Here is a 23,729-nt window from a genome sequence, read left to right as displayed (position 1 = left end):
TCCTCCAGGAGAGGGACTGGGACATTGGATCAGGCTGGGTGTCCATCAGGTCCAGGAGGCAGGAGCCACGTGGGGCTGGACAGGAGCCTGGACGGGCGGTGGGGACCCGGAGGTGACAGATTCGTGACCCGAGTGCCCGAGAGGCACAACCCCCTCCATGCATGACACCCCCGAGCAGCTGATGGCACCGGTCTGCGGCAGACCCCACCTCACTCTCTGCCGTTTATGCATGCTGGAGATATTGTAGCTACACCCACGCGTCAGAAATGTCACACCGAGATGAGCAGAGTCTAGACAACTGGTGGAAGAGCCGCATTTGTGGAATGATAAAGCAGATCCGCAAGTTTATTTCCCCCTTAGCTGTGGAAGAAAATTAAGCTCGAGGGGAGTGCGAAGCCCCTGCAGGTAAGGGGGATGAAGGAGAAGTTAAGACGTCTGAGGCTGACTCAACAAAAACCCAATGAATCAGAATTCCCAGTGGTGCGGCTTGCGAGGAGCGAACGGTCCAGGCAGAGGGAGCAGAGAGGCAGCCGGAGCTCTGGGGACATATTCACTTCATGGACCTTCACGGCAGGGAGGGTTTTTCTTCTCCAGGGCCAGACAGGCTGGCCTTAGACCAGCATTTCTCTTCCAAAGGGCTCTGAAGGACTCACCTACCCTCATGCCTGTTGAACTTGAGGCAGCTTTGGCTGCCTGCCCTGCACAGACACCCCCTGGAGATCCCACCAAAGGCAAGGCACACACCTTGTTCCTTTCTCCACTGCTTTCACTGGTGGCTCAGGTGGAACGGGGAGACAGAGGTGGGAAGCTTTGGGGTGCGGGAGAAGCAAAGGCAATCCATCTCAGACACAGGCTGCAGCAGCAACATGATTTCCAGATGGGAGATGTTACAGCGATACAGGCAGAAGGCAGGACAGGAGAAAACTAATTGCCAGCAACGCAGGATGAGCTGGAAAGAGGACGAAGACAAGGGCATTTCTTTGGGCACTACCTCCTCTTCAGGTTGTATTGCCCCTTCTACTTAAAGGAGGACCAGAGCACTGAGTCTAGAGACAGAATAAAATTTCCCCCAAAGGAGGGATGAGTTTGAATTCGTTTTTCAGCTCTGTTTCTGCAGCCACAGCACTGCGGGGTGGGTAGGACCAGGCTTGCTGGATGTTGCCGGCTCTAGGGCCAGGGAGCTGGCTCCAAGGACAGGACCTCTGCCCAAATTCACACATCCGCAGCAAAGGGACTCAGCTCCCCCATCCCACTGCCTGCCCCGGGGACTAGGGCACAACCCGCAGAGGTGGACCAGGGGCTGCCCTTTTCCCTGGCCCGTCCTCTTTCACCACCAGGTCACAAAAGTCCCCAGGCGGTGACGCAAACCTGGCCTTCCACCTGGCTCCAAACCCTGCTGCGGCCGCCCCGCCAGCCCAGCGAGCTCGGCTCTGGCCACACCGTGGCAGCATTCATTCGCATTGTACGCCACGCTGGATGCTCTGCTGGGACCAGCAAAACTGGATCTCAAATTCTCCCACCACCTGGGAGGCCTCGTGCTCCTGGATTTTGGGCTGGGGCTGCTTCAAGAATTCAAGGAGTCGAAGTTGCGGAAGACGGTCACAGCACACGGAGACGTGGCCAGCCAAGCAGCAGGAAAGGGCAGGAGGTCCTGGCTGAGGGTGGGGATAACGGCACAGCCTGGGGGCAGGGGAGCCAGCACGGCTTGTACCACGGACTGGGAGAGCAGCAAACCTCCTGCAGCTCTTTTTTTGTTCCAACTTTAGCTTAGGGCAGACAATCTTAGCCCTCTGAAAGCGAAGCTCACCATTGCACCTGCTGGACAAACCCTCTGCCGTCGCCGGCGCAGGTGCTTCGCTCCACACGAGCATCGGTGCACAGCGCGGCAGAGCGGGGCGGGAGGGAAGGGTCAGCATCCCCCAGCTCAAAACGTCAACCCCCTATCCCTGCTTCCAGCAAGAGCTGCAGCCATGCCCTGCTGTCCTCCTCCTGGCAGTGAGGGAGGACAAACCTTCTTCGGGGTGAGGAAGGGAGGAGAGGGAGGAAGGACGCGCAAGGTGACGCACGCTTTACCTTGCAGACAGCTTTTCTCTGTTAAAGGGACTGCCACCTTTCTGTGATCCTGTCAACAGATTGCTTTTGGGGCCGGATTTTTGCAGCAGGGCTGAGGTGCGAGCCTGTCAGAGCCCAGCATCACGCCGCATCTTTGCAGCCGATCTCACCTCCCTTCTCACATGAGATGTCCCGGCAGAGACAGCTCGTGCCGCTGGCAGGTGGCGCAGAGCCTACGGAGGGGACTGGCTTGCCACCGAGATGCCACATGTATTCCTTTTGGCAGGCAGGTCGCTCCGTGCTGGCCCTTTCTGCTCCCGAAGGTGTGGAAGTGGCTGGGGTCTGCTGTCCCAGAACGGCTCATAGGACCGCGCTGAGGTGGAGCTGACGCTTCCTGGGCTTTCAAGAGTCCTCGGTCAGCAGATCCTCACCAAGGACACCGTAACCCTCCAAGCGATGCCTTCCAAATGGGCTTTTTTACCAGGAGGTGCCTCTTGCAGCCGGGGTTGGAGCCGCTTCTCTCCCATCCTCGTGGCTTTCCAGCCTCACCCGGGAGAGGGTTCACGCGTTCACAGCATGCAAAGCGCTGGGATGCAGCCGGGCCCGGAATGTCTCCCACCAGCATCGTGGCTGCAGATCACATACCTCCTGTAAAGCCTTCAGGAGGACAGCCTGGCCAAGCAGCAGTCATTGCCAGGAGTTTTTCCCTAGAATACACATCAGCCTGTGCGTTCAGTGCTCGGCTCCCCCGTGGGAGGACTTTCATGCCGGCAAAGTGGGGATTGAGCAAAAGGAGAGGGTCACGGGGAACAGGGAGCAGAGAAGGAGGCAAACATAGCACAGCATCCGTTTAGGAGAAATCATGACACACGAATCAGAGACATCCCACCCTTTGGATCAAAACAGACACATTTGGACCCACGCTGCTTGGGGCGGGGCGGGGGATGAACAAAGTTCACAGGCACGAGGGCATCGCACATCATCTGCCCCCAGCCTCAGGCATGTGCCCAGGTCTGTACAAGTCCAAAGGAAAGCCACGAAAACGCAAGGATTCAGCCAAGCCCCGAGCTGGAGAAAGGGGGAGCCTGGGGGGAACAACCCCCAGGCCTGGTCAAGCGGCAACACCTAGCTATCGCCCAGCCCCTGCCACCTCTGCTCTCCCCCGAAACACCAAAACCGCGGATGATCACAAAGGTGGTGGTTTCATGCAGCTGCAGAATGCCCTCATGAGAAGAAGGAGAAACGTGAAGTTCTGTTAAGAGCCACTGCGGGTTATAAAGCCATCGTACTTCAGTGGGGAAACCCAGGGGAGGGAAAGGGGGTGAAAAGAAACCTCCACAGGACAAGAGAGAGCGCAAGAGAAAGAGGAAGAAAAGGAAATGAAAATCATCATCATCATCATCATCATCAGGACACAACAACAGGACGAGAGACAGAGCGCTTTCCATGGGCAGTTCCCCGCGGAAAAGGAGCCACCGTGTCCATGAAATACAAAACCCAGTGCCCTCCGGCTGGAGGGGGCAGCAGGTGCTGGGACTGGTTTGGCATCCCCTTGGGGCGAAGGGTCCGGTTAGGAGCAGAAAACCCTGCAAGGGAAAGGGGAGAAAGGCTGGCCTTAGACGGAGCCGTGAGGAGCGTCTGGGACTACGGACTTCCCGAGGGACGGTGTTGTAGATGGGAATTTACAGAGCCCTTTGCAGCGGGGTGAGTTGGGCAGGTATAAACCCCTGATCCCTACCTAGAGATGGGAAACTGAGGCGCTCTGTATACAGTGCAGACCCCAGAGTATGTCCCGCGTTGGAGAAAACCTCCTACCAAACCTCAGGGATGTTGGGAAACCCCCTGCGGGTCAGCGGGGCCCTACACGGCACAGCCAGGAGCGCAGGGAAGGGGTCGCACCCCCGGCTGCCGAGAGCCAGGACGAGGAGCAAGATCCATGCAGCCGCTCATCCTTTATCCTAAATAATCCTCCTGCTCAGGCAGGGAAAATCCCACCGAGGCAGAGCTGAGCAAATGGCAGGACATGGTGGAGCAGAAACAAACACAGCAAATGTCAAGGTTTTTTTACTTCTTATAGTTGCTTTTACAACAGCGGAAAGAAAAGTCTCCAGATCTTTCCTAAACGGGCACGCAGCGGCCTGGAGACCTCTCCCACCACTGGGTACCAGCCACCTGGAGCCAGCCAGGTCCCCCCCACCGCCGGCTCTGGAGCTGGGGACACAGCCACCCCTCGCCACGGATCCTCCAAACCTTCCAGCCCGGCATCCGCTGGGGGAGCAGAGGCGGGCGGCGGGCAGGGCTTTTGCTTCCCATTGCCGTTTGGATGGGACCGTCAGCTCCGAGCACCTTGGTATGGTGGGTGCGATAACCCGGGAAGGCTGGGGGGGATTTGTCCTAGCGAGGTGACAGCTATTTCAGAGCCTCTGCTTCCAGTGCAAAAATCCAATGTCTTTTTCTCCGCCCTCTGCTATAAGAAGGACCGCACGTGCGCAGAAGTTAAAACTCCCGTCCCCATCCCGCAGCCCACGCCCTTGGGAGACGATTGCAGGGGTTAAAATACACATCTCAACTCACTCATCCGTATCTTTTTTGCTCTCCTCAATGAATGCAATGGACTCGGATCTAAGGCGGTTAGTCACTTCGTACGTACGCAGGGTGACTCCAAAAATATCCTCGTGGTACCGGCTGTCATCCTGGAACAGAGGACGGGAGAGGGGCAGCGGGGAAAAAGGAGTATTTTACAAACGGTCGGGGTTGCTGCGGCACCAGAAAGCTCCTGTAGGTACCAAATACGCAGCAAGTCTTCTGGGGCCTGTCACAAGAGCTGGTGGGACAGGCAGGACAGAGGGGCAGGAAGGAGCAGGGAGGAGAAATGACCTCCCCAAGGTCACACCGTGGGGCTGCTCGGTGCATTCGAGCTCCTCAACTGCTGGCAACCCAGGGACTCGCCCAGCCATCAGGGGCACAAGTAGCCCAAGGACAGACCGCGCATGAGAGCGTTCGCTTGGAAACCAGCTAAAAATGTGGCTCTGGGCTCCCTCGGTGTGTGGGGAGATGGTTCGGGAGGGGTAGTCCCGCAGGAATGGGGCCGAGTTGTCCTCCTGGGCAGAAGCAGAGCTGTTCGAGCATCCGTCCTCAGGCTTGTGCCCCAAACCCAGCTCAATTCTGCTTCAGCTGCAACATCTGCAGCAACGTGTGTTTGCCCAGGGGCAGCATCCCCCAGCCCCCCAGGCAGCGGAGGGGGACGCTGTTAGCTTGCTGTGATGACGGAGGGACAGCGGGGACTTAACCAGGTGAAAAAGCCCTGTCTGGGCCACCAGATGCTGCCAAAAGAGCTTGTGTCAGTGCTCAGCACAGCACCAGGCTCATCGCAGGAGCCCGGCACTGGCTGCAGCCTGGAGCAGAGCCCCTGCAAAGCGAGGTCACATCCACTGCGCACCCAACGCCGCGGAAGATCACGCTCCCGACCTTGCCCGGGTGCAGGCAGTGTAGCGGGGAGGGGGGGGGACTGCGTTTACCCCCCCCGGCACCCGTCTCCTGGGTGCTGCCCCTCCTGCAGGAGGAGGCACCAGGTGCGGTGCCGGTGGCAGGAGCTCGCCCGGTGTCTGGTGGCGCGGACGCCACTCACCCGCAGCTTGCTGATGAAAGCGCCTGCCTCCTCCACCGACAGCTGGCCCTGCTGCCTCACGATGCGCTGAACGGTCTTGAGGACGTCCCCGGCCATGGTGACATCCCCGCAGACGTAGATGTGGCCTCCCTGCTCCTTCAGCGCTTTGAACACCGTGTGGGCCAGCTGCTCCTGTAACACGTCCTGCACGTATTTCTAGAGGGAGGAGGAGGAGGTGGAAGCTGAGGTTAACTGCGGCTTCTCAGCCCATCCACCTGCGTGCTCTGGCCAGCTTTGTGTGCAGCCGCTGCCGTGGGGGCAGCAGTGCGACGTGACCCCCGCTTTGAGGGAGCATGCCTGCGCCTTGCAGCACCCGCGACGATGGAACAGAGATGGGGAAAGCAGCAAAGCATCATTTTGCTCTTGCATTTTCACGCCTTCGCCATCTATCTCATTGCCAGGCCTGCTCGGGTGGCGGTGGAGATTTAGACCAAATGAGCCGGCAACGAGCGCTGGCAGCCCAGAAACCCCCCGCAGCCCGGGCTGCATCCCCAGCAGCGTGGGCAGCAGGGCGAGGGGGGGATTCTGCCCCTCTGCTCCGCTCTGGGAGACCCCCCTGCAGTGCTGCCTCCAGCGCTGGGGCACCAACAGCAGAAGGACACGGAGCTGTTGGAGCGGGGCCAGAGGAGGCCCCGGAGCTGCTGGGAGGGCTGGAGCCCCTCTGCTGGGAGGACAGGCTGAGAGAGCTGGGGGGGTTCAGCCTGGAGAAGAGAAGGCTCCGGGGAGACCTTCCAGCCCCTTCCAGTCCCTAAAGGGGCTCCAGGAAAGCTGGGGAGGGACTCTGGAGCAGGGAGGGGAGCCACAGGGTCACAGGGAATGGTTTTACACTGGGAGAGGGGAGATTGAGATGAGATGTGAGGAAGCAATTCTTGGCTGTGAGGGGGGTGAGCCCCTGGCCCAGGTTGCCCAGAGAAGCTGTGGCTGCCCCATCCCTGGAGGGGTTCAAGGCCAGGTTGGACGGGGCTTGGAGCAACCTGGGCTGGTGGGAGGTGTCCCTGCCCAGGGCAGGGGGTGGCACTGGGTGGGCTTTAAGGTCCCTTCCAACACAAACTGTTCTATGATTCTGTTTGCGGTGACATCCCTCCTTTCCCGCCTGCTTGGGAGGCTGTGCCTTTCCCCTCCTCATCTGCTCCTACCTGGTGAGGATGGCTGCAGCCCTCCAGGGCCCAGCGTGAGCAACGTGGGCACACATTCAGGCTGGCGCAGGGATGGGGATGTGCCCTGGGAACGGGGTTGCACGGGGAATGGCACGATCCTGCGCACACTTACGCAACCAGAGCCTCCCAGGACATGAACCGCCATGGCTGTGCCAAGGAACCGGCATCTCCACACCGTGCCGGCTGGCCATGGCCACCCAGGGCTGCACACCAGGACCGGAGCTGTGCCCGCCACGCACCTTTGGTTTGTCCGGTTCCCGGGAGTAGGCTGTGTACAGCTCTCTGAAGACACCTTGGGTTTTGGCAAAGAGCGTCTCCTCTTTGTAAATGTGGTCGATCCTGGACTGCCGGCAGCCAAATACCAGGACCATAGGACAAGGCTTCAGACCTGGGGGGGAGATGGGGAAAGCAGTTAGTCCGGGGACCCCCCAACACCCACTTTTTGCAAGCCATCTCCCTCCAGATCTGCCAGCAGCCCCAGCGCCCTGTACAAGACTGCCAGGAGCCTTCCCTGGCCAAACTGGGAGGGAGGGAAAACCAGCAAGGAGAGGGAAAACCAACTGCCTGAGCCAGTGCATGGCCTGGGGTCACACGGCAGGGGCGCTTCTGCCAGGTTTTGAGGAGAAATTAAACTTTTTTTCTTCCTAAATGGTCAAACTGATCAGTGAAAAAATGTATATTTTACATGAATCTACATTAAATGACCTTTAAAACCCAACGCCAGCACTACAGTACTGCCATAAATAACTCGCAAAGTTTTCCAGGAGGATATTCATGGAGTTTGTTTTGGGGGTTTGGGCTGACCTCTGCGCCTGCACTTGGGACAGCTGCTGCGTCGAGAAGCCCTTTGGCTCTGCTGGGGCAGCCCAGGCAGGAGGCTGGACCCCCATCCCCACCAGCCCAGCGCTCCCGAGCTCCGTTTGAGATGAGAAGCAGGAGGAACGAGCATTGACCCACCTTTGTGCTGGATTTCAAAAAGCCGCTGCTGCCAGAAACTCCGGAAAGGGGCGATGCCGGTGCCGGGACCGATGAGGATGCAGGGCACCTGGGGATCCTGCGGCAGGTGGAACCCGGGCGCACTGCACACACCGGAGACACCAGTTAGACCCAAGGATGGGTCTAACTGGTGTCTAGCAGTTAGCAGTCTAGCAGGATGCTCCCTCCCTCACCTCTGCCCACAGCAAGCTGGGACACCGCCCAGAGAGGGAAGGGGGAAAAAATGAGGTGAAATCCCACAAAGTGACATTTTAGCGCAGAACTGCACCTGAGAGGGACCCGTTTGCTCACAAATCCAGCCCTGTTTTCTTGGCACCTTTAGTGCTTTGCAAAGAGGAATCGAGGGCAAAGAGCTTGTCCTGCAAGGGTGGGGGGAGTCACCCCATCTTTTTCACCCCTTGCCTTGTGTGGACCACTTACCCTCTTACAAAACAGGGCACTACTTCATCGGTCTGTATCCGATTGAGCCAAGAGGAGCAGACTCCGTGGTGGATTGGTCCTTCTCCGTCTAGGAGGGGAGGGAAGGAGGTCTGTACTTGACATACCAACAAATTACTCCAGTCGCCTTCCTTTCTGCAACCCTCCCCGCCACATCCCACACGAACATCTCACTGAAATGGTTAGTATGCCTGCATACATTCTCCATGAACTTGGTAGAAGTTTGGCGCTTGGATCCCTCTGTGGAGCTATCCAGGTTCACCCAGGACCCATCCCTGGGATAGCTGCACCTCCACAATACTTAGGAAACACCCAACTTCTCTTTGGTCCTTTTTGGCAGAAGCAACACCATGCTGTGGTGCTACCAGACACAAGGCCTCCATGGCAGCCCCAGATGAATGGCCAGCGTCTCCCCCTGTGTCCTGCCTGCTGCAGGGATGGTGGGGCTGTGTCCATTGATGCCATGACCAGGGCTGCGTGGACACACCAGCGTTTGCACAGGTACAGAAATCTGGCTGGTTGTGTCAATGTGGACTTTGGTTTGGGCAAACAAATGATCCCACATGGAGCTTGGAGCCACCATGGCTGGTGTGTTGCTGGTACCTGACCCAGATCTGCCATCTCTGCAATACACTGCCCTTTGATGGATGGCCATTCTTCACAACCTGGGGACAGCAGTGTTATGGGTTGAAGGAAACTAGTTACTGCAGCAGGTAGTAAGGCTTTAAAATAACATCTCTCTGCCAAAGACCTTGTGGTGCTGCTCATCTGCCAAAGCTTTTCCTCTGCTCCCCACACCAAGCCTGTCTCCTCTGACCCCTGCGTGAGCACGGTACCTCTCGTGCGGTAGGAGACCACTGCCACGGTGAGGTGGACCTCGCCTGGGTACATCTCTGGGGAGGAACTGATGGAGTAGTAGCGTGGTTGGAGGAGGGGGAGCTGTGTGAGCAGCAGCGTGGAGGGCATCTGCACTGAGGGGAACTCCTCCAGCACCTCCACGATGGTGGGGTTCTTGGACCACTTCCATTCCTCGTACTCCTGCAAGCCCTGCAGCCAGGGAAAGAGGGAGGGAGGGAGGAGAGCGTTGCAGCATCAATCTTTTCCAAGCCAGGTGCCTTTACCGATATCCCACCAGGCCTGTGGTGACGCTGGGGTGGGTGGCAGTGAAGGTAGGCAGGAGGAGCCCTGCTGCCATGAGCAGAGACTCAGCCTAACCACAGCGTGCCATAAAAATGCCCTGGGGTTGTGGCTGTCCTCAGGGCTTTGAGGAACGTGGATCTTGGGGCCTGAGGCTTTACCTTGCTAAGAACCTGCAGGCGTTTCTTCTCTTTGTCACTGGTGGCCAACAAAGCGAACTGCTGCAGCAGCAAGGGTGTGGGAGGGGTGGTGATGTCCAAATAGTATTTAAAAGCCTGGAAGATGGTGCATGGTGGGACACGGTTCTCGTCTGTCCAGTTACTGATGACACCTGCCAGGAGGTAATTCAGCACAACCATAGGATCAGCTGAGCATGACAGCCAAGGTGGACAAATCCTTGCTTTCATTCCCCCTTATCAGCTCTGAGACAGTGAATGATGAAGAGCTGGAAAGAAGAGTCAAAGAGATATCCTCACGCTACAAGTGAGATGCTGTACAATGAGCACAAATATGAGTTTGATATTCCACCACCTCCAGCATCGGTCACTCTGAGTTAATACTGTTTTCCATCTCCTGTAACACTGTGCATAGCGGTAGGGCCTCAGACTTATCCATGAAGTACAGTGTTGGGATGGTCCATCAAGGTCCCTTAACTCTTCTTTCCAGTCCTAGATGTTGTTCTTTCTATGTGAATATAAACACTTTTAATTTTTCTGAAGAACAAGGAAATATCTTCTCCCCAGGGCCCTGCTCATCCTTTGAACCCTTGCTCTACACCGCAAATGCAGATAAGCAATGGCTCTGGGCAGAAAAAAGCTGAAGGAGGTGCTCCCAGTCCAGGAAAATGCATCAGTGAGGTGGGAAATGATTTCTCCTGGGGGCCACCTACCTCCCCGAGGAGCTACAAGAACCACTACGAGGGACAGGTGAGGAGGAGAGAGGCCACGTCTATGTAGAGGTGACCCTGGTTACCTAGAGCCGTGTTCCTCTCCTCCAGGAGCTCCACCTTCACCAGCTGGTTGGCCGGAGGAGCATCCTCAAGCCTGTCGATCAGGGCATTGACCAAGTCTTCATGGTTCCCTGGAAACACGCCCAAGTGGTCCCCGGGCAGGTACTGCAGCTCCTGGTGTCCGTTGGTGTGGAGGCGCAGGAAAATTGTCAAGCGACTACAGGGAAAGGAGAAAAAGCAGGATGTGCTTTGGGGGAGTCCTTCGGGGAGTCGCTGAGCTCCGGCCTCAAGAGCCGCTGGCTGAGCTGGGCCGTGGTGGCATGTCCAAGCCCTGGAGCCCTGCTGAGCACGTCAGCAAAGTAAGAGCAGGGAGCTTAGAAAGGACACTGCAGTGTCCGCCTCCCCTCAGGGACTTTTGAAAAGGGGAAAATCGGTTTAACCTCTTGCTTCAGCAATTTTATCCTGTCTATGCATGCACCCTGCTGCTCCACAAGTGCAGCCACCCACCTCCTCATCCCTACGGGCAGGAGGTTAATTTATGGAGCGGCAGAGATTTCACTCTCTAAGGAGGCAGGAAACGCCCTTCCCTGGGTTAACGTGGCTTCCAGCCTCGGTGATGACTTGCACAAAGGTGGTACCCATGGGACATTCAGGGGCCAAGGGGCATGTGCAGCACCGCACGCACGGATGCCTGGGTGCCTTCAGCTCCCGCAGGTCCCGCAGGGCAGCTACGTCTCCTACCTGGACTTTGGGCTCTGCAGGTTCTGGCGTGTGATAAGCCGGGCTGCATAGACGCGTTTTTTGTGGATGCTGTAGAGTCCTGCGGAGGAGAAGAGTCAGTGAAGCAACGCACAGCAGAGCACGGCCAAGGCAGGCGGCTTCTGGCTTTTGCAGGGCTGTTGGCCATCGCTGCGGGTTCAGCCCGTCAGAGCGGAGCAGGCTGACACCAACAGCAGCGAGGGGACTGTGGGCTCCACCACTCTCCTGCCCCCATCTCCTGCAGATCTTCATAGAGCCTGGAGGGGTCAGAAACCCCAGCGGGGGGGAACCAGACACGTGTCCCTTTTGTCAGTGACTGAGGAGGACTCGGAAACCACCTGCGGGAGGCGCGGGGACGTGCCCTCCCGTGCAGGCATGCACCTCTCGCTGCCAGTACCACCTGGCTGGTAGCAAAGCGCCTGAATTTGGGAAGAGCAAAGCCAGTGCGGCAGATCATCAGCTGCAGGAGCCGTGCTGAGGGGCCAGGTGTCGGTGGGCTGGACCTGCCGTTGCACCGCAACGCTCGGCGGAGCAGCATTTGGACAAAGCGAGCTTGGAAAGCTCCCAGGTTTCCAGCTCTCTGCTTCAAAAAATGGGGTCAGGAGGAGGGAGATCAGACCATAGCCCAACATCTCCGTTACAGATACAGACAGGGACCAGCCAGAGGGGCCTGAGACCATCACAAACTGCTCCTTGGGCGTGCGATGGAGGGGAAAGGCAAGACTGAAACGCTGGGAATTTAACACGAATAAGTAAGGAGGTTTGCCCCCTTTTCCCCCACTTGAGCCCACTATGTCTTCTCCTCCGCCTGCCCCACACCTAGAGCTCTCTGGGGTGATCCTGTCTTTGTACCTTGTGTGAGTTCCGGGGCTTCAGCCACGTAGGTCAGGCGAAACTTGCTCCTCTTCCAGCTCCGGTCATTGCTGATGAGGGAGTTGTTTGCTTTCTCGATGTTGACGTCGTCCCCCACGCAGAACACGTCGCACGCTGCCTGCAGCACGCACGAGGCTCTCAGGCTTCTCCCCGCTACACCTGGGCTTTCCCACCGAACCCCACGACCCTCCTTGTCCCACCCCACCTCAGCCAACACACGGAGGACATACACACCCCAATGGTGTAGGGCTATACCAGTGGCCATGGGCATTTCTTGTGGTGCCCTCCTCCCCCAGACATCTGGGATAATGCAGGAATTCACTGTAGTGCTCACCTTCTGGCACTCAGCAACAACCAGAGCATCAGCTCCACCAAATCATGGAGAACCTCTTTATTGTGGGCCAGGGTGATGGACGGGTGTCCCGGTGTAGGGAAGGAGAGGCTGGGTTTCGATCCAGCTCCAACCAGGAGCTTTGCTCTTTCCCTGTGTCCTTCTCCCCCCTGCTCCTCCCTGGAGCACAAGGGAGGCGGGTTACCTTGAAGACCTTCTTGGCCCAGGTCCTGAAGGACTCCTCCTGGCCACAGAGCTCATCCCCTTCTCCCATGCGGAGGATCCTCTCTCCGCCCAGCTCCTCCAGGAGGGTGTCCACTGCCCGGGCAAAGGCGCAGAAATGGGGGTAAGCACGCGATCCCAGCCCAAACACGGAGAACCTGTGGAGAGGTGGCACAGCTGTGGCTACCGAGCTGGAAGGGATGCCAACATCTCCCTCCCTGCACCACCACAGCCAACATCAGCATGAAGGAGCGTGGAAGGATCTGCATGTTGCAAAAATACACCATGTTTTAGGTAAGAGCGGTGGTAGGAGAAAGGGGCTCTGTGCACCACCAGCTCTTGCTCTGTCCCTTCTGCAGCAAGAAGCTGCTGCCTCCCTCCCCAGCCTATTTACCTGACGTTGGCCAAGGGCCCCGTGCTTTCAAAGTTGTCCCTGGAGTCGGGACCATCGCTTGAGGACTTCCGTGCATCCGAGTAAGAGGAGACGCTGTTGAAACGGACCTTGTAGCTCCTGTGAACAGCAACAGCATCAAGGATTAATGGTGGTGGCAAATGCACCTGTGGTTCCCACAGGGCTGCGTGCCCAGAGGGGACCAGACTGTGGAGGAGACCAAACCAGAGCGGGCTCAAGCGCAGGGCTCAATATTTCATGAGCAGGTCCTGTGATCAGAGAAACGTGCTCCTTCCTAGGGGTAAGCCACAGAAGCCCATATATCGTGTCCCCCCAGCTGGACCTGGTTTGCTCCCTGAGGTCCTCCAGTCACCTCCCAGGGGGTTGACCCAGGTGTTGGCCACACTGTCCCCAGTGCAGAGCTGGCAGGACCTTTGGCTTTACCTGTCCTTCCCTGGTTGCACACAAGGTCGAGTATACATCTGAACAGATATTCTAAAGGTTTTTTTCATTCACAGGAAGTTAAAAAAAACCCGACAAACCAAAGGAGTCAGAGCAGAGAGGATGAGGAGGGGGAAGGGGAGCGGAGAAAAAAATCTGACACCAGCAGAAGTATTTCTGAATTGAACCATCTTCAAAAATTGCTCTACACAAGAGTTTCTAAATATACTGCCAGAGCAATGAAGCAGTAGTGTGTGGATGAGTCACAGCAGACCTCCCGCACCCGCACGCCACGCAGAGGAGACGACCCCTCAGCAAAAGAACAGCCAGGGTCAGACATCCCTGTGCTCCACCTCTGCTCCAGAGCCTCCTCCTTTCTGCCCAGACCTCTCATGCTCTTCTGCTTCCCTCCAGCTGGACGGACCCACTTCTTTCTCCGCTGCCTCTGGGCCGTGTCCTCACCCCAGGTTACATGGCGAAGGTAGGGCAGCACAGCCCACTGGTTTAGATGGGCATGAAGCCCAAATTCCACACCTGGGTGCTGGGACCAAGGTCGGGGCACCAGCGGTTTTTCCTGAAATGTGTAGGTCTCTGTGGCAGGGGATGACTGTTGAAGGATGGGCTGCGTTTGAACACCTTACATAGGAAAGGCTTATGAATGCCTCTTAAAACCCTTGGAAAACCCTTGCTGTAAGACAGAAGGAACCAAATTGGACCTGTTGAAATGGATCCAGAGGAGGGTCATGAAGATGATCAGGGGGCTGGAGCCCCTCTGCTGTGAGGACAGGCTGAGAGAGCTGGGGGGGTTCAGCCTGGAGAAGAGAAGGCTCTGGGGAGACCTTGGAGCCCCTTCCAGTCCCTAAAGGGGCTCCAGGAAAGCTGGGGAGGGACTCTGGATCAGGGAGGGGAGCCACGGGATGAAGGCTAATTGTTTTACACTGGAAGAGGGGAGATTGAGATGAGATGTGAGGAAGCAATTCTTTGCTGTGAGGGGGGTGAGCCCCTGGCCCAGGTTGCCCAGAGAAGCTGTGGCTGCCCCATCCCTGGAGGGGTTCAAGGCCAGGTTGGACGGAGCTTGGAGCAACGTGGTCTGGTGGGAGGTGTCCCTGCCCAGGGCAGGGGGGTTGGAATGAGATGATCTTTAAGGTCTCTTCCAACCCGAACTGTTCCATGATTCTCTGAAATTTACAACCACAGCAAAACCCCTGGGCTGTGGTCAGAGAGCTGCGGCCGCAAGCACCTGGCAGGCTCCTCGAGACACTGTGTCTTAGAGAGGCCACCGATCCCCACCCTGCAGGGTCTCGGCCACCCTCAGTATCCCCTGGTGGACATGGAGCTGGGAGTCCATGGGGTGCACGGGCAGGAGCTGCTCTATCCAGCCCTTTCCTACAGACGCCAGGCTGATGCTGCATTTCTTCCCTGGACGGTCTCCTCCAGGGCTGTCTTTTCTCACTGCAAAAGCTTTTTTTCATGCTTAACGTCAGCATCTCTTCCTACCATCCAAAGCTGTGACCCCTTGGCCTGCCCTGGGGGCGGCCACGGGGAGCAATTTCTTCCCTCTGCCTCTGCAGTCACCTTTTCTGTATGTGAAGTCTGCTACCCCACCGCCTTTCTCTCTCCTCTCCAGATAAAACAGCTCTCACCCTTTTGATCTGCCCCCGCAGGTCACTGTTTCCAGCCCTCTGACCACTTTTGCTGTCAGATAACCAAGCCACAGGCTGTCCTGGCTCTTAGAAACTCCTGCCAGCCCCTCAAATTACATTTCCAGGTGACTGGGACAGCCAGCACCCAGCTCAGGTGCTTTTGTCCTCCTCAAAACCTGCCTGGCTTGCCACGGGTGGCACCCAACCCAACGTCGCACCAACCCAGACCCCAAAAGCGAAGGTCCTTGGAGTGGGAATGATGTGTGAACGCCCCTTCTCCATCCAGACACCTCCAGGTTTTGTCAGCCGTCCCCCCGTTAAGGTGCGAGGCCATTAGAAACCTAAGGGGGTTTTCGGCTCGCGAGCCCTGCGGGGGATCCATCAGATGACTTGGCTGCACAGCAAGGAGATCGCTTCAGGGCTGCCGCGTCCCCAGCAGCGGAGAGGCACAAAATGGGTACAAAATGGGTGCCTGTCCTGCCCGGTGGTGTTCCCCACCCCCCTGCAGCCCCACCGGCACCGCTGGAGCAGAAAGTCAGGGTGGTTGAATTGCACCACACCAGCGGCCAGCGCTAATTCTGCTTTAATTAAGGAGCAGCCTTTTGCCAGCTGCGAGCTTGGCTGTGTTCACTCAGGAGAGACTCCAGAGCAGAGCAGTGTCCCAGTTAAGCAAAATATATTGTACTTAAAAGCTAAAATAAGAGGAGGCCCCAAATGATTAACACTTTCCCAGCTGCCCCCACGTCCCAGCCTCTGGGATGTGCGACGAGATGCTGGAGGCTCATCTTCCACCGATGGGGGATTTTCTAAAACCTCTAGACCCTGTCTCCAAGGTACCGGTTCCAGACTCACTGTTACAAACATCACAGCCAGAATTTATAACAGCCCTTATTTTCCCTAGACATATTTTCGCATGATGCAAGAAATTAAATTTGGTTCTTAAACCTTCCCCCACCTACACTCACATAGCTGGGAACTCCCTTCTACCTCCAAGTCTTACTATTTTGGTGTCTCCTGGACAGCCTTGGCTCTCAGATTTGATGATTTGGGTGGAATTCCTGCTTTTATTTGGATTTTTTTTTCATAAACGCCTGCCTCTTACAGCTGAAGAGCGAAGCTTTAAAATGCCAGCCCAGGGAATGACAAGCTGGAGTCCACAGTCACGCCTGACTCTGTGCTTTTGTCCTGCCTGGGACCTCTGCCCCCTCCGTCCCCCGGTTCTCCAGGCAGGTCCCATCCCTCGGACCTTTGCGAAGCTGAAACCTGTGTGAGGATTTCACACTCTCTTCTGAGAGGAGGAAAGTAGAGAAGCAGGCTGTACGGGCTACGGGGCTGCCTGCTTGCCAGGGTCGTGAGCGGGAAGGGAAGGTTTTGGGGGTGCTCTTACTTCCTCTCCTCCAGGTTGGAGTTGGGATTCTTCATCTCCATTAACGCGCAGCCAAATTTCTACAGAGAAGAAAGAAAGAAAAAAAAAAAAAAACGCCATCAGTTTTGCCGGTCTCGGCAGCAAACGAAGCCGTGACCAAAGCCTGGATGGTGGCTCTGCTCTCTGCCCGCCGTTCCCAGCAGCCTGCGACGCTGTTGTACTGGGCTGGATGAGGTTGTAGCTCCCCAGCCAAGGGACTGGCACCTTTTGTGTGACACCGACGTCAGTTGTACAGGAGGAATTTAGCAACAGATTAGTTAGTTGTCTCACAGCAGGGAATAAGTAGATACCCCTATTTCAGAGCAGGCTGGAGGCAGGCAGGCACGGCACCAGGTATCACACAGCACTGGGACCTGTTTTGGGCTATTCCAGCTCTGGCTGAGCGAAAAGAGGACACTCTTCCATGTTCCCACCTCCATCCTGCCTGTGTCCCTGCCCCAGTCACCCGTCCCTGTACTCTGTCCTACCTCTCCGTTCTCCGGTGGGTCTCCATTGCCAAATGTACTTGTGACCACCAGGACCATGGTTTCATGCTCTAGGTGCACGATGTCGTACTCATCCATGGACATCACCTGGGAGCGAGAGAGGTGTTAGCAAGAGGCCCCTGGTGGGGAGCTCTACTTGGGATAGACCTGGGATAGACCACAGTCCACCTCGATGGGAGCAGTATCTTCTTGCTGACTCCATGCCAGTGCACTGGCAGAGATCTCAGCCTGGAGAAGAGAAGGCCTCCAGGAAGAGACCCTTCTAGTCCCTAAAGGGGCTCCAGAAAAGCTGGGGAGGGACTCTGGAGCAGGGAGGGGAGCCATGGGACGAGGGGGAAGGGTTTTAAACTGAAAGAGGGGAGATTGAGATGAGATGTGAGGAAGCAATTCTTTGCTGTGAGGGTGGTGAGCCCCTGGCCCAGGTTGCCCAGAGAAGCTGTGGCTGCCCCATCCCTGGAGGGGTTCAAGGCCAGGTTGGACGGGGCTTGGAGCAACCTGGGCTGGTGGGAGGTGTCCCTGCCCAGGGCAGGGGGTGGCACTGGGTGGGCTTTAAGGTCCCTTCCAACTCAAACCATTCTGTGATTCTATGATCTCCACACAGGGAGTATGAGAACAAGAGCCTCAAGGGACATGGACAAACCATGGGGCTACTCCCTAAGGTGCAGAAGACAAACGTATGCCATGATGCCTGCAGGAGCATTAGCTGGAAATACTATTCATGTGCAGGCTTCAATCCAGACCCACAAGGTCACACCCTGGGCTCTTTTGAAGACCCTTGACAACTGGGAAGCTCCATGTGCATTGAACCATCTATTTTCCAACAGCCAGGTATTTCCTTGGGCCACCCAGTTGCACAGATAATCTTGCAGGGGCTGGGAGCTAGAACAGTACCTTGGCATCGAAAGCGTGCTTGAAGATTTCACACAGAGTTTTTGCATAGACCTGCGACTTCCCCGTTTCGGTGGCGTACAGGATGGTCGCTTTGACCCTCTTGGCCATGGCCTGTCCCATCAGCTTGGCTGAGAACTTCACAGCCCTAGGAAGCAAGAATAAATCCCGGTAAGAGAGCTTGCTTGCCTGTCGGTGCCTCTAGCCTGGACTATTCACACCATTTTATTTACTATTAAATGAACAGGCTGCCTTAAAAACTTGCAGCATCTCTTTTTTTTGCTGTTATAGGCCAAACAGGGAAACTATGGAAGAGCGTGTTCGCCTTGACATGTCCAAGAGGAAGATTGGATGGGTGAGCTTGAACACAGAGCTGAAATAACTGAATGGGTATAAGGAGGAAAATGCTAAACCATTTGGAGGTGGAGGTGGAGGTGGTCTTTCTGCAGGGACAGAGGAGGAGAAGAAGAAGGAGGAGCAGTTGTTGCTGAAAGCAGCAACCAGATAATCTCAAAGGAAAAGCTGGACACCAACCAGAGCCTACGCTACAGGAGCGACAGTGGCTTCTCCATCTCTTCGTGCCTTTAAACCCTACCTGGCTGCCTTTCTGCAGGAGATGTCCTAGCTGAGCAGAAGCGCCCAGGCTCCACATGTCACACACAAAGCCCCGAGACACTGAGAAGGTCAGACAAGGCTGTCTGTAGTCCCTTTGATTTGCACTCTGGCGACGCTATGAACTTTACTCAGAGGAACAGCCCTCCTGAGGCTGAGAGGTTGCGCATCTATTTGAGCGTTTGCAGGGCTGTGTCTAGCCGGCTGCCTCCTGTGGCTGCAATCGTGACTGGATGCATTTCCTCCAGTTTTCACCACTGGCTCAGCGCCGGCAGCAGGGCAAAGGGGCCCTGAGAGGTCACCGGCCTCTTCAATCCTGGCCAAGGTGATGCAGCACTAGAAACACCAGCTCCTTATCTACGCTAACGCTGCTGGATGGGTTGGCATCCGTGGGAGCGCAGCCACGGGGGACGAGGGAGGCTGTCATCAGCCAGCTTTAGGTTGCACGTTGGGGGACCGAGGCCGGTGTGACCAGTTTATTATTTTAATAATACTACTTTAAGGCTATTTGTAATCACAGAATTTGGACAACGAGATTATCTTTCCTAAGTGCAGAATATCTTCACCTTTTCTAAAGGGACCATCAAGCCTTTAAATGGGGCCGCCAGAAAGGCAGGTCTGGATTTAGCCTGGTGTGTTGCAGTAGGGAAGGGGCAGTTTTTGGGAGGCCGAGGGAACACAAAGCATCTCTGTGACAAGCATAAGGGCTGCTTGATTCGCTTCGACGGGGTGATCAGCCCCTGCCCTGGGTGATCAAGCTCAGCAGGACTCCCGCATCCCCTACGGGGAATGGAGATTGCAGCTGGACTGGTTACACTGGGAGGAGAAGAGAAGCCCCAAGAGAAGCCCAGCTTCGCCCTGCCTGTCCTGCCGAGGAGGGAAGAAATGCTCTAGGTGTGGAAAATCCCTTGGGGAAAAAAAAAAAAGGGAGGAAAGAAGAGGTAGAAACCCCACCAGGCTGGTATGTCCTGCCTCCTCCGGGCAGCTCTCCTCCACGTAGAAGTCAGCCCCAGGAGCGTTTATATTCGCTGCGATACAACCACCCCTCAGCGTAGTTCTGCATATTAACGTCATCCCTATACTTCCCTGTGACGGTGGTGTCCCCTGGCCCCAGGGCTTACACTGGCCCCGGGGAGGGGAGGGAAGGGGCAGGACGGGCAGGGACGGCAGGTTTGAAGGCTGTGATGTGGCCAGAACCAGCGCAGCCCGTCTGAACAGGCGTCAAGATCATGCTGCGACCGGTGCCAAGCCCCAGCTCGGGACTGCTGGGCTCGGTCCACTGCTTGTTCAGATGATTAGCTCAGATCCAGGCAGGATTAATGGTGAATTACAGAAATAATTCCTCCCCCCTCCATCAGGAACAATGGAGATTATTTTTTTTTTAAGTTACCTGCCATGCTCACATTTTTATAAAATCATTTATCAATCGCACACACACGAATAAAAGCATTGTTTCTTCTAACTCAATGGCTCCATTAATCTTCCTTGCGCTCTCCTCCAGCCCTGGGCTCCAGCCCAGACCCAGGCACCCGTGTCCGCCCAAGGAGCACATTCATCAGCTGCTGATCGTGTTTATGGATGCGCCGTGGAAAATAGCTCGCAGGAGGTGACAGCTGAAGAGTGGGAACAAACTGATAGTAGGAACTCGGGGAAACTGAAGCGTGGGGAGATGCTGTGAACAGCACAAGGCCACCTGGCAGCCTGGCCACAGATACCGGGGCAGACCCAGCCCTCCCCAGTCTTGGTCCAGTGCTCTGCTGCCGTGGAGCCAGCAGCTCTTCCAAGAACCTCTCTGCCAATGGCCCACGGGGGAGGAATTCAGTCCAAGAGCAGCCAAAGGGTCCAAATTACCCTTCATTCCTACACCCCTGCTGACTAGGAGCTTTGGCAGGGGAGAATGGCTCATGTGGCCCATTACTAGGGGTCAAGTGGCCATGAAGTGCAAACCTCAGCTCGGCCCTGATCCATCTGCTACCTGTAGGGAGATTCCTCATTCCTATCTCCCCCTTCCTTGCAAAGTGGGTGTTTGGAGGTTTAGACATGCGCTGGAGACACGTGCTCCTCAAGTAGCTAAGAGTCGCTGAGAAATACGGACACGAGTTTCATCTCGCTTGTGCCGGCACAGCCTTGAACAGTGACAGGTGATGTCTCTGCCCCAGGAGGCTGTGAAAGGAGAAACAGGCAGTATAACCCCAAGAAGTGAGAAAGCCATGTCTGAGCATCGAAGATAACCTTACTGGAGAATGAGCCAGTTTGGGAGAAGAGACAATACGCAACATCCAGTACTCCCCCGGTCACCCACCTTTTGGTGGTCTAGTGGGGTGTTCAAAGGTCTGCCTGTTTCTCCAAATGCCCGTCTTGGCAGTTAAAGCCTTCAGAGGCCGGAGATCCAGGCTCCCAACCCATCAGTTTGCACACATCCATAGGGTGGTGTCATCAAACAATACAGCAAACAGCGCTGCCCAAAATCAGGACCAGCCCTAAGCGTTCCGAGGCTTTTCAGAGCCCACTGGCACTTACTTTGCTAACTTCTTAAAGCCAATGGCCCTCTTCTTGGTAGGCGTCCCGTTGACCCCTTTCCAGACGTGGGTGTTCCAGGGGTCCGGCTAGGAGAGAGAAGAGCGGCAGTGGTGGGTGGGAAGTACTCGGAGCTTCTAGAAATGCTGTATCCGCAGCTCTGAGCATTGAATTCCTCTAGTCACCATGGGGAGGCCCAGCTGACCTCTTCCCAGCTCTTGATCTCTGGTATAGGTCCCCGATCCTCGGAGGCCTGCGGGTTTCTTGGGGCGGTTGGGCAATGGAGTACGCACAGAAAAAAATGCAATATAATAAAACCTTGCCGGCTTGTAACGAGCACCTGGCCAAATGCCTTCTCACCTCTGAGCTGGGTGTTAATAGACCACGAGCAAAAAGAAGGCAGGCAATGCCAGAAGGGGAGGGGTGGTTCAAACACATCCTTTCTCCTCCCCAGCCCACAGGGTTTTTTTTTTCCCCTAAGAAGCCCTTTGGGAAGGGGAGGCAGCTGAAACAAGGAATTAGCGCACAGAAGCTAATTCAGTGCCCTCACAGGCGGCTGTCTGTAATCAGGGCCAGGAAGCATCGGGGTTCCTGGTGGATTGGTTATAGAAACGAACAGACTGCTCCTGGCTTGTGATTGTTCCTTAAGGGCTCTTGACTAAAGGTCACATTGTGTGAAAACCAGCGGAGCAGGGATGGTTGGCTAATGAGGACGTGTTTGCTTAGGGCCCTTTTTCCCATGGTCTGAAGTGTTAAACACTCCAGCACCGGCATTTCGGCCCGCTGCTTGGCCTGCTGGGGAGGAGCACCCCCCTCCCCATCAAATTGTTGGATCCCCAAGCTGGCAGGAGCCATCCACTCAAACCTGCAGGCTGGAGGGAGGAGGGCTACCATGACTACCAGGCCATTTCCTCACCTAGCTATCAAAGTGCGAGGTTAGGCACTTCCAAAGGGAGGAGCTCTGCCTAGTTCCGCTTCCAAGGGTAAAAGCTGGGGCCTCAGCATGTCCCATGGAGGGGCAAAAAGCCATTGCCCTGGGAAAAGGTGGAACATCCAAGGGGTTATTAACCCACATTAGGGGGAATCATGAATTATACTTGTTCAAGGACTTCACTGCCTCGAGGGACAGCTTGTTGAAGGGATTAGATGGTGCCCCTCTCCTTCCTGCATCTTCTGAGCTCAGCTCCCACCATGCTCTTGGCTATACCTTTGGGTACACAGCCCTGGTGGAAGGTAAGGTGCAGACAGTACCTGGTACTCAAAGGAGGGTGTGAGACGGTAGTTGAGCATTTCCTGATGGAAAACTGGGGTGATGCTGCCGGACATTGGTGGGACAATCCACACCCAGTCAGCAGGACAGCCTCCACGGCATCGGTACTCATTCTCCATGTGCTTGATGAAGGACTCAGTGGCTGAGTGGTGATCCACAATGGTCACCTTGTCGCTCTGTTGGAGGGAGAAGAGAGCAGAGCCAACAACTCTGGCTTAGTACTTCCCAGAAGGTGAAAGCCAAAATTTTACATTTGCAGCTGTTTGACCCAAATATGCCTCACTCCATGGTCTTACAGGACTGCACCTTTGGAGATGGCAGGGGGTGGCTGCCGACCTTGGTCTTCCCAAGGAGCACAGTCACCGAGCAATGCTGTTCTCCAGGGCTGAGAAGCTGCCCTTGTCCTTCCTGAGTAGATGCACTATGGGATGCCTGTTCCTCCTGTTATTTTTCATAGGCCAAGCAAAGACTAAGATGGCATGAAGGGGATGGAGCATTCCCTGCTCAGCACCTTGGGGAACTCTTTCATGGCTTGCACAACTCAAGGAGAAGTCCTGATCCAGCGCTGGGAAGGAATTCCACGCTCTGAAGTTGGGTTGCCAAGGACTGGTTTTGCTACTCAACCTTTAAGTGCAAGTGGGAGGAGAACCTGGGCCAATTCTTGCCTCATGGGCGGGACAGAATATCTGGATCTTGCCCCCTCGGGGCAATCCCTCTGGACAGGCAGAGCTCAGGCACTGGTAGCAATGCCTTTGCAACATCCAGGGCACAGAAATTATTAAATTTCACTGCAGGCTCCCAGAACAGCCCAAAACTAGGAAGGCACAGCACAATTTCAGCTGAGTGTATCAGCTGCTGCCATTGTCCTTGGGCAGATGTCTCCGTCCTTGTCCCATCCAATACTTGTGTCCCTCAAGCCTGACTCAAACACAAGGGAGTCCTGTTACTCAGGTACCTGGAAGCTGTACAGCACAGCAATGTTGATCTCCACCAGGGCCTGGTCCTTCCACAGCGAGGAGGTTTTCCTCATATCCAGATTCATTTTCTTGGCCACTTGCTGTAACAAAACATGGGAGAAGGTGAACGATTTTAATGGCCAAGGACCAAAGACTGAGGACCTCTGCTTGGGGACAGGAACCCAGAGGAGAGACCCAAGGGCAGGGCAGCACACTTGCAACGAAGGGCTGACGTTTTGCCTTCCTCTGAGAAGATATGGCCCAGGCTTTTCCTTTCCATGACAGCAGCAAGGCCAGCCTGGCCTCCCTTCCTCCCCCCCAGCACAGGAAGGTGACTAAATGCTGCTGAAAAGGGCCATCAAGAGCATTTGCTCTTTGTGGGAGGAGAGGAAATGGGTGGGTCCGTGGGACAGCAGGAGATGGTGGTGATCCATGTGCTGGGAGGAACAGACCCTTGCACCCCTGCCCATGCCAGAAACCCTGCTGCTCCCAAACCCTGTTCTTTCTCAGCCTGTTTCT

The 23,729-nt window shown here is 56.0% G+C and overlaps 1 protein-coding gene across 3 annotated transcripts in view; it reads right to left on the bottom strand.

The window, feature by feature from the left end:
* Nucleotides 1–318: 318 nt before the first annotated feature.
* NOS1 (nitric oxide synthase 1) overlaps nt 319–23,729 on the bottom strand; it is a 60,346-nt gene continuing 36,935 nt past the window's right edge. For all 3 annotated transcript variants that reach the window (XM_074606054.1, XM_074606053.1, XM_074606055.1), the window contains 19 exons: nt 23,210–23,311; nt 22,236–22,430; nt 20,988–21,073; nt 17,859–18,003; nt 16,950–17,054; nt 16,444–16,502; nt 12,976–13,092; nt 12,565–12,739; nt 12,008–12,146; nt 11,138–11,216; nt 10,420–10,613; nt 9,609–9,778; nt 9,147–9,357; nt 8,293–8,380; nt 7,834–7,955; nt 7,116–7,264; nt 5,681–5,875; nt 4,627–4,745; nt 319–3,638 (listed from right to left, as the gene is read on the bottom strand). In XM_074606054.1, the coding sequence (XP_074462155.1) occupies nt 3,623–3,638; nt 4,627–4,745; nt 5,681–5,875; nt 7,116–7,264; nt 7,834–7,955; nt 8,293–8,380; nt 9,147–9,357; nt 9,609–9,778; nt 10,420–10,613; nt 11,138–11,216; nt 12,008–12,146; nt 12,565–12,739; nt 12,976–13,092; nt 16,444–16,502; nt 16,950–17,054; nt 17,859–18,003; nt 20,988–21,073; nt 22,236–22,430; nt 23,210–23,311 (2,466 nt within the window). In that variant the 3' untranslated portion in view covers nt 319–3,622. The remainder of the gene's footprint in view (nt 3,639–4,626; nt 4,746–5,680; nt 5,876–7,115; nt 7,265–7,833; nt 7,956–8,292; nt 8,381–9,146; nt 9,358–9,608; nt 9,779–10,419; nt 10,614–11,137; nt 11,217–12,007; nt 12,147–12,564; nt 12,740–12,975; nt 13,093–16,443; nt 16,503–16,949; nt 17,055–17,858; nt 18,004–20,987; nt 21,074–22,235; nt 22,431–23,209; nt 23,312–23,729) is intronic.

Source organism: Larus michahellis, chromosome 13, assembly GCF_964199755.1.
Source record: "Larus michahellis chromosome 13, bLarMic1.1, whole genome shotgun sequence".
Classification (NCBI taxonomy): Eukaryota; Metazoa; Chordata; class Aves; order Charadriiformes; family Laridae; genus Larus; species Larus michahellis.
This window is presented reverse-complemented; position numbering and strand designations above follow the sequence as displayed.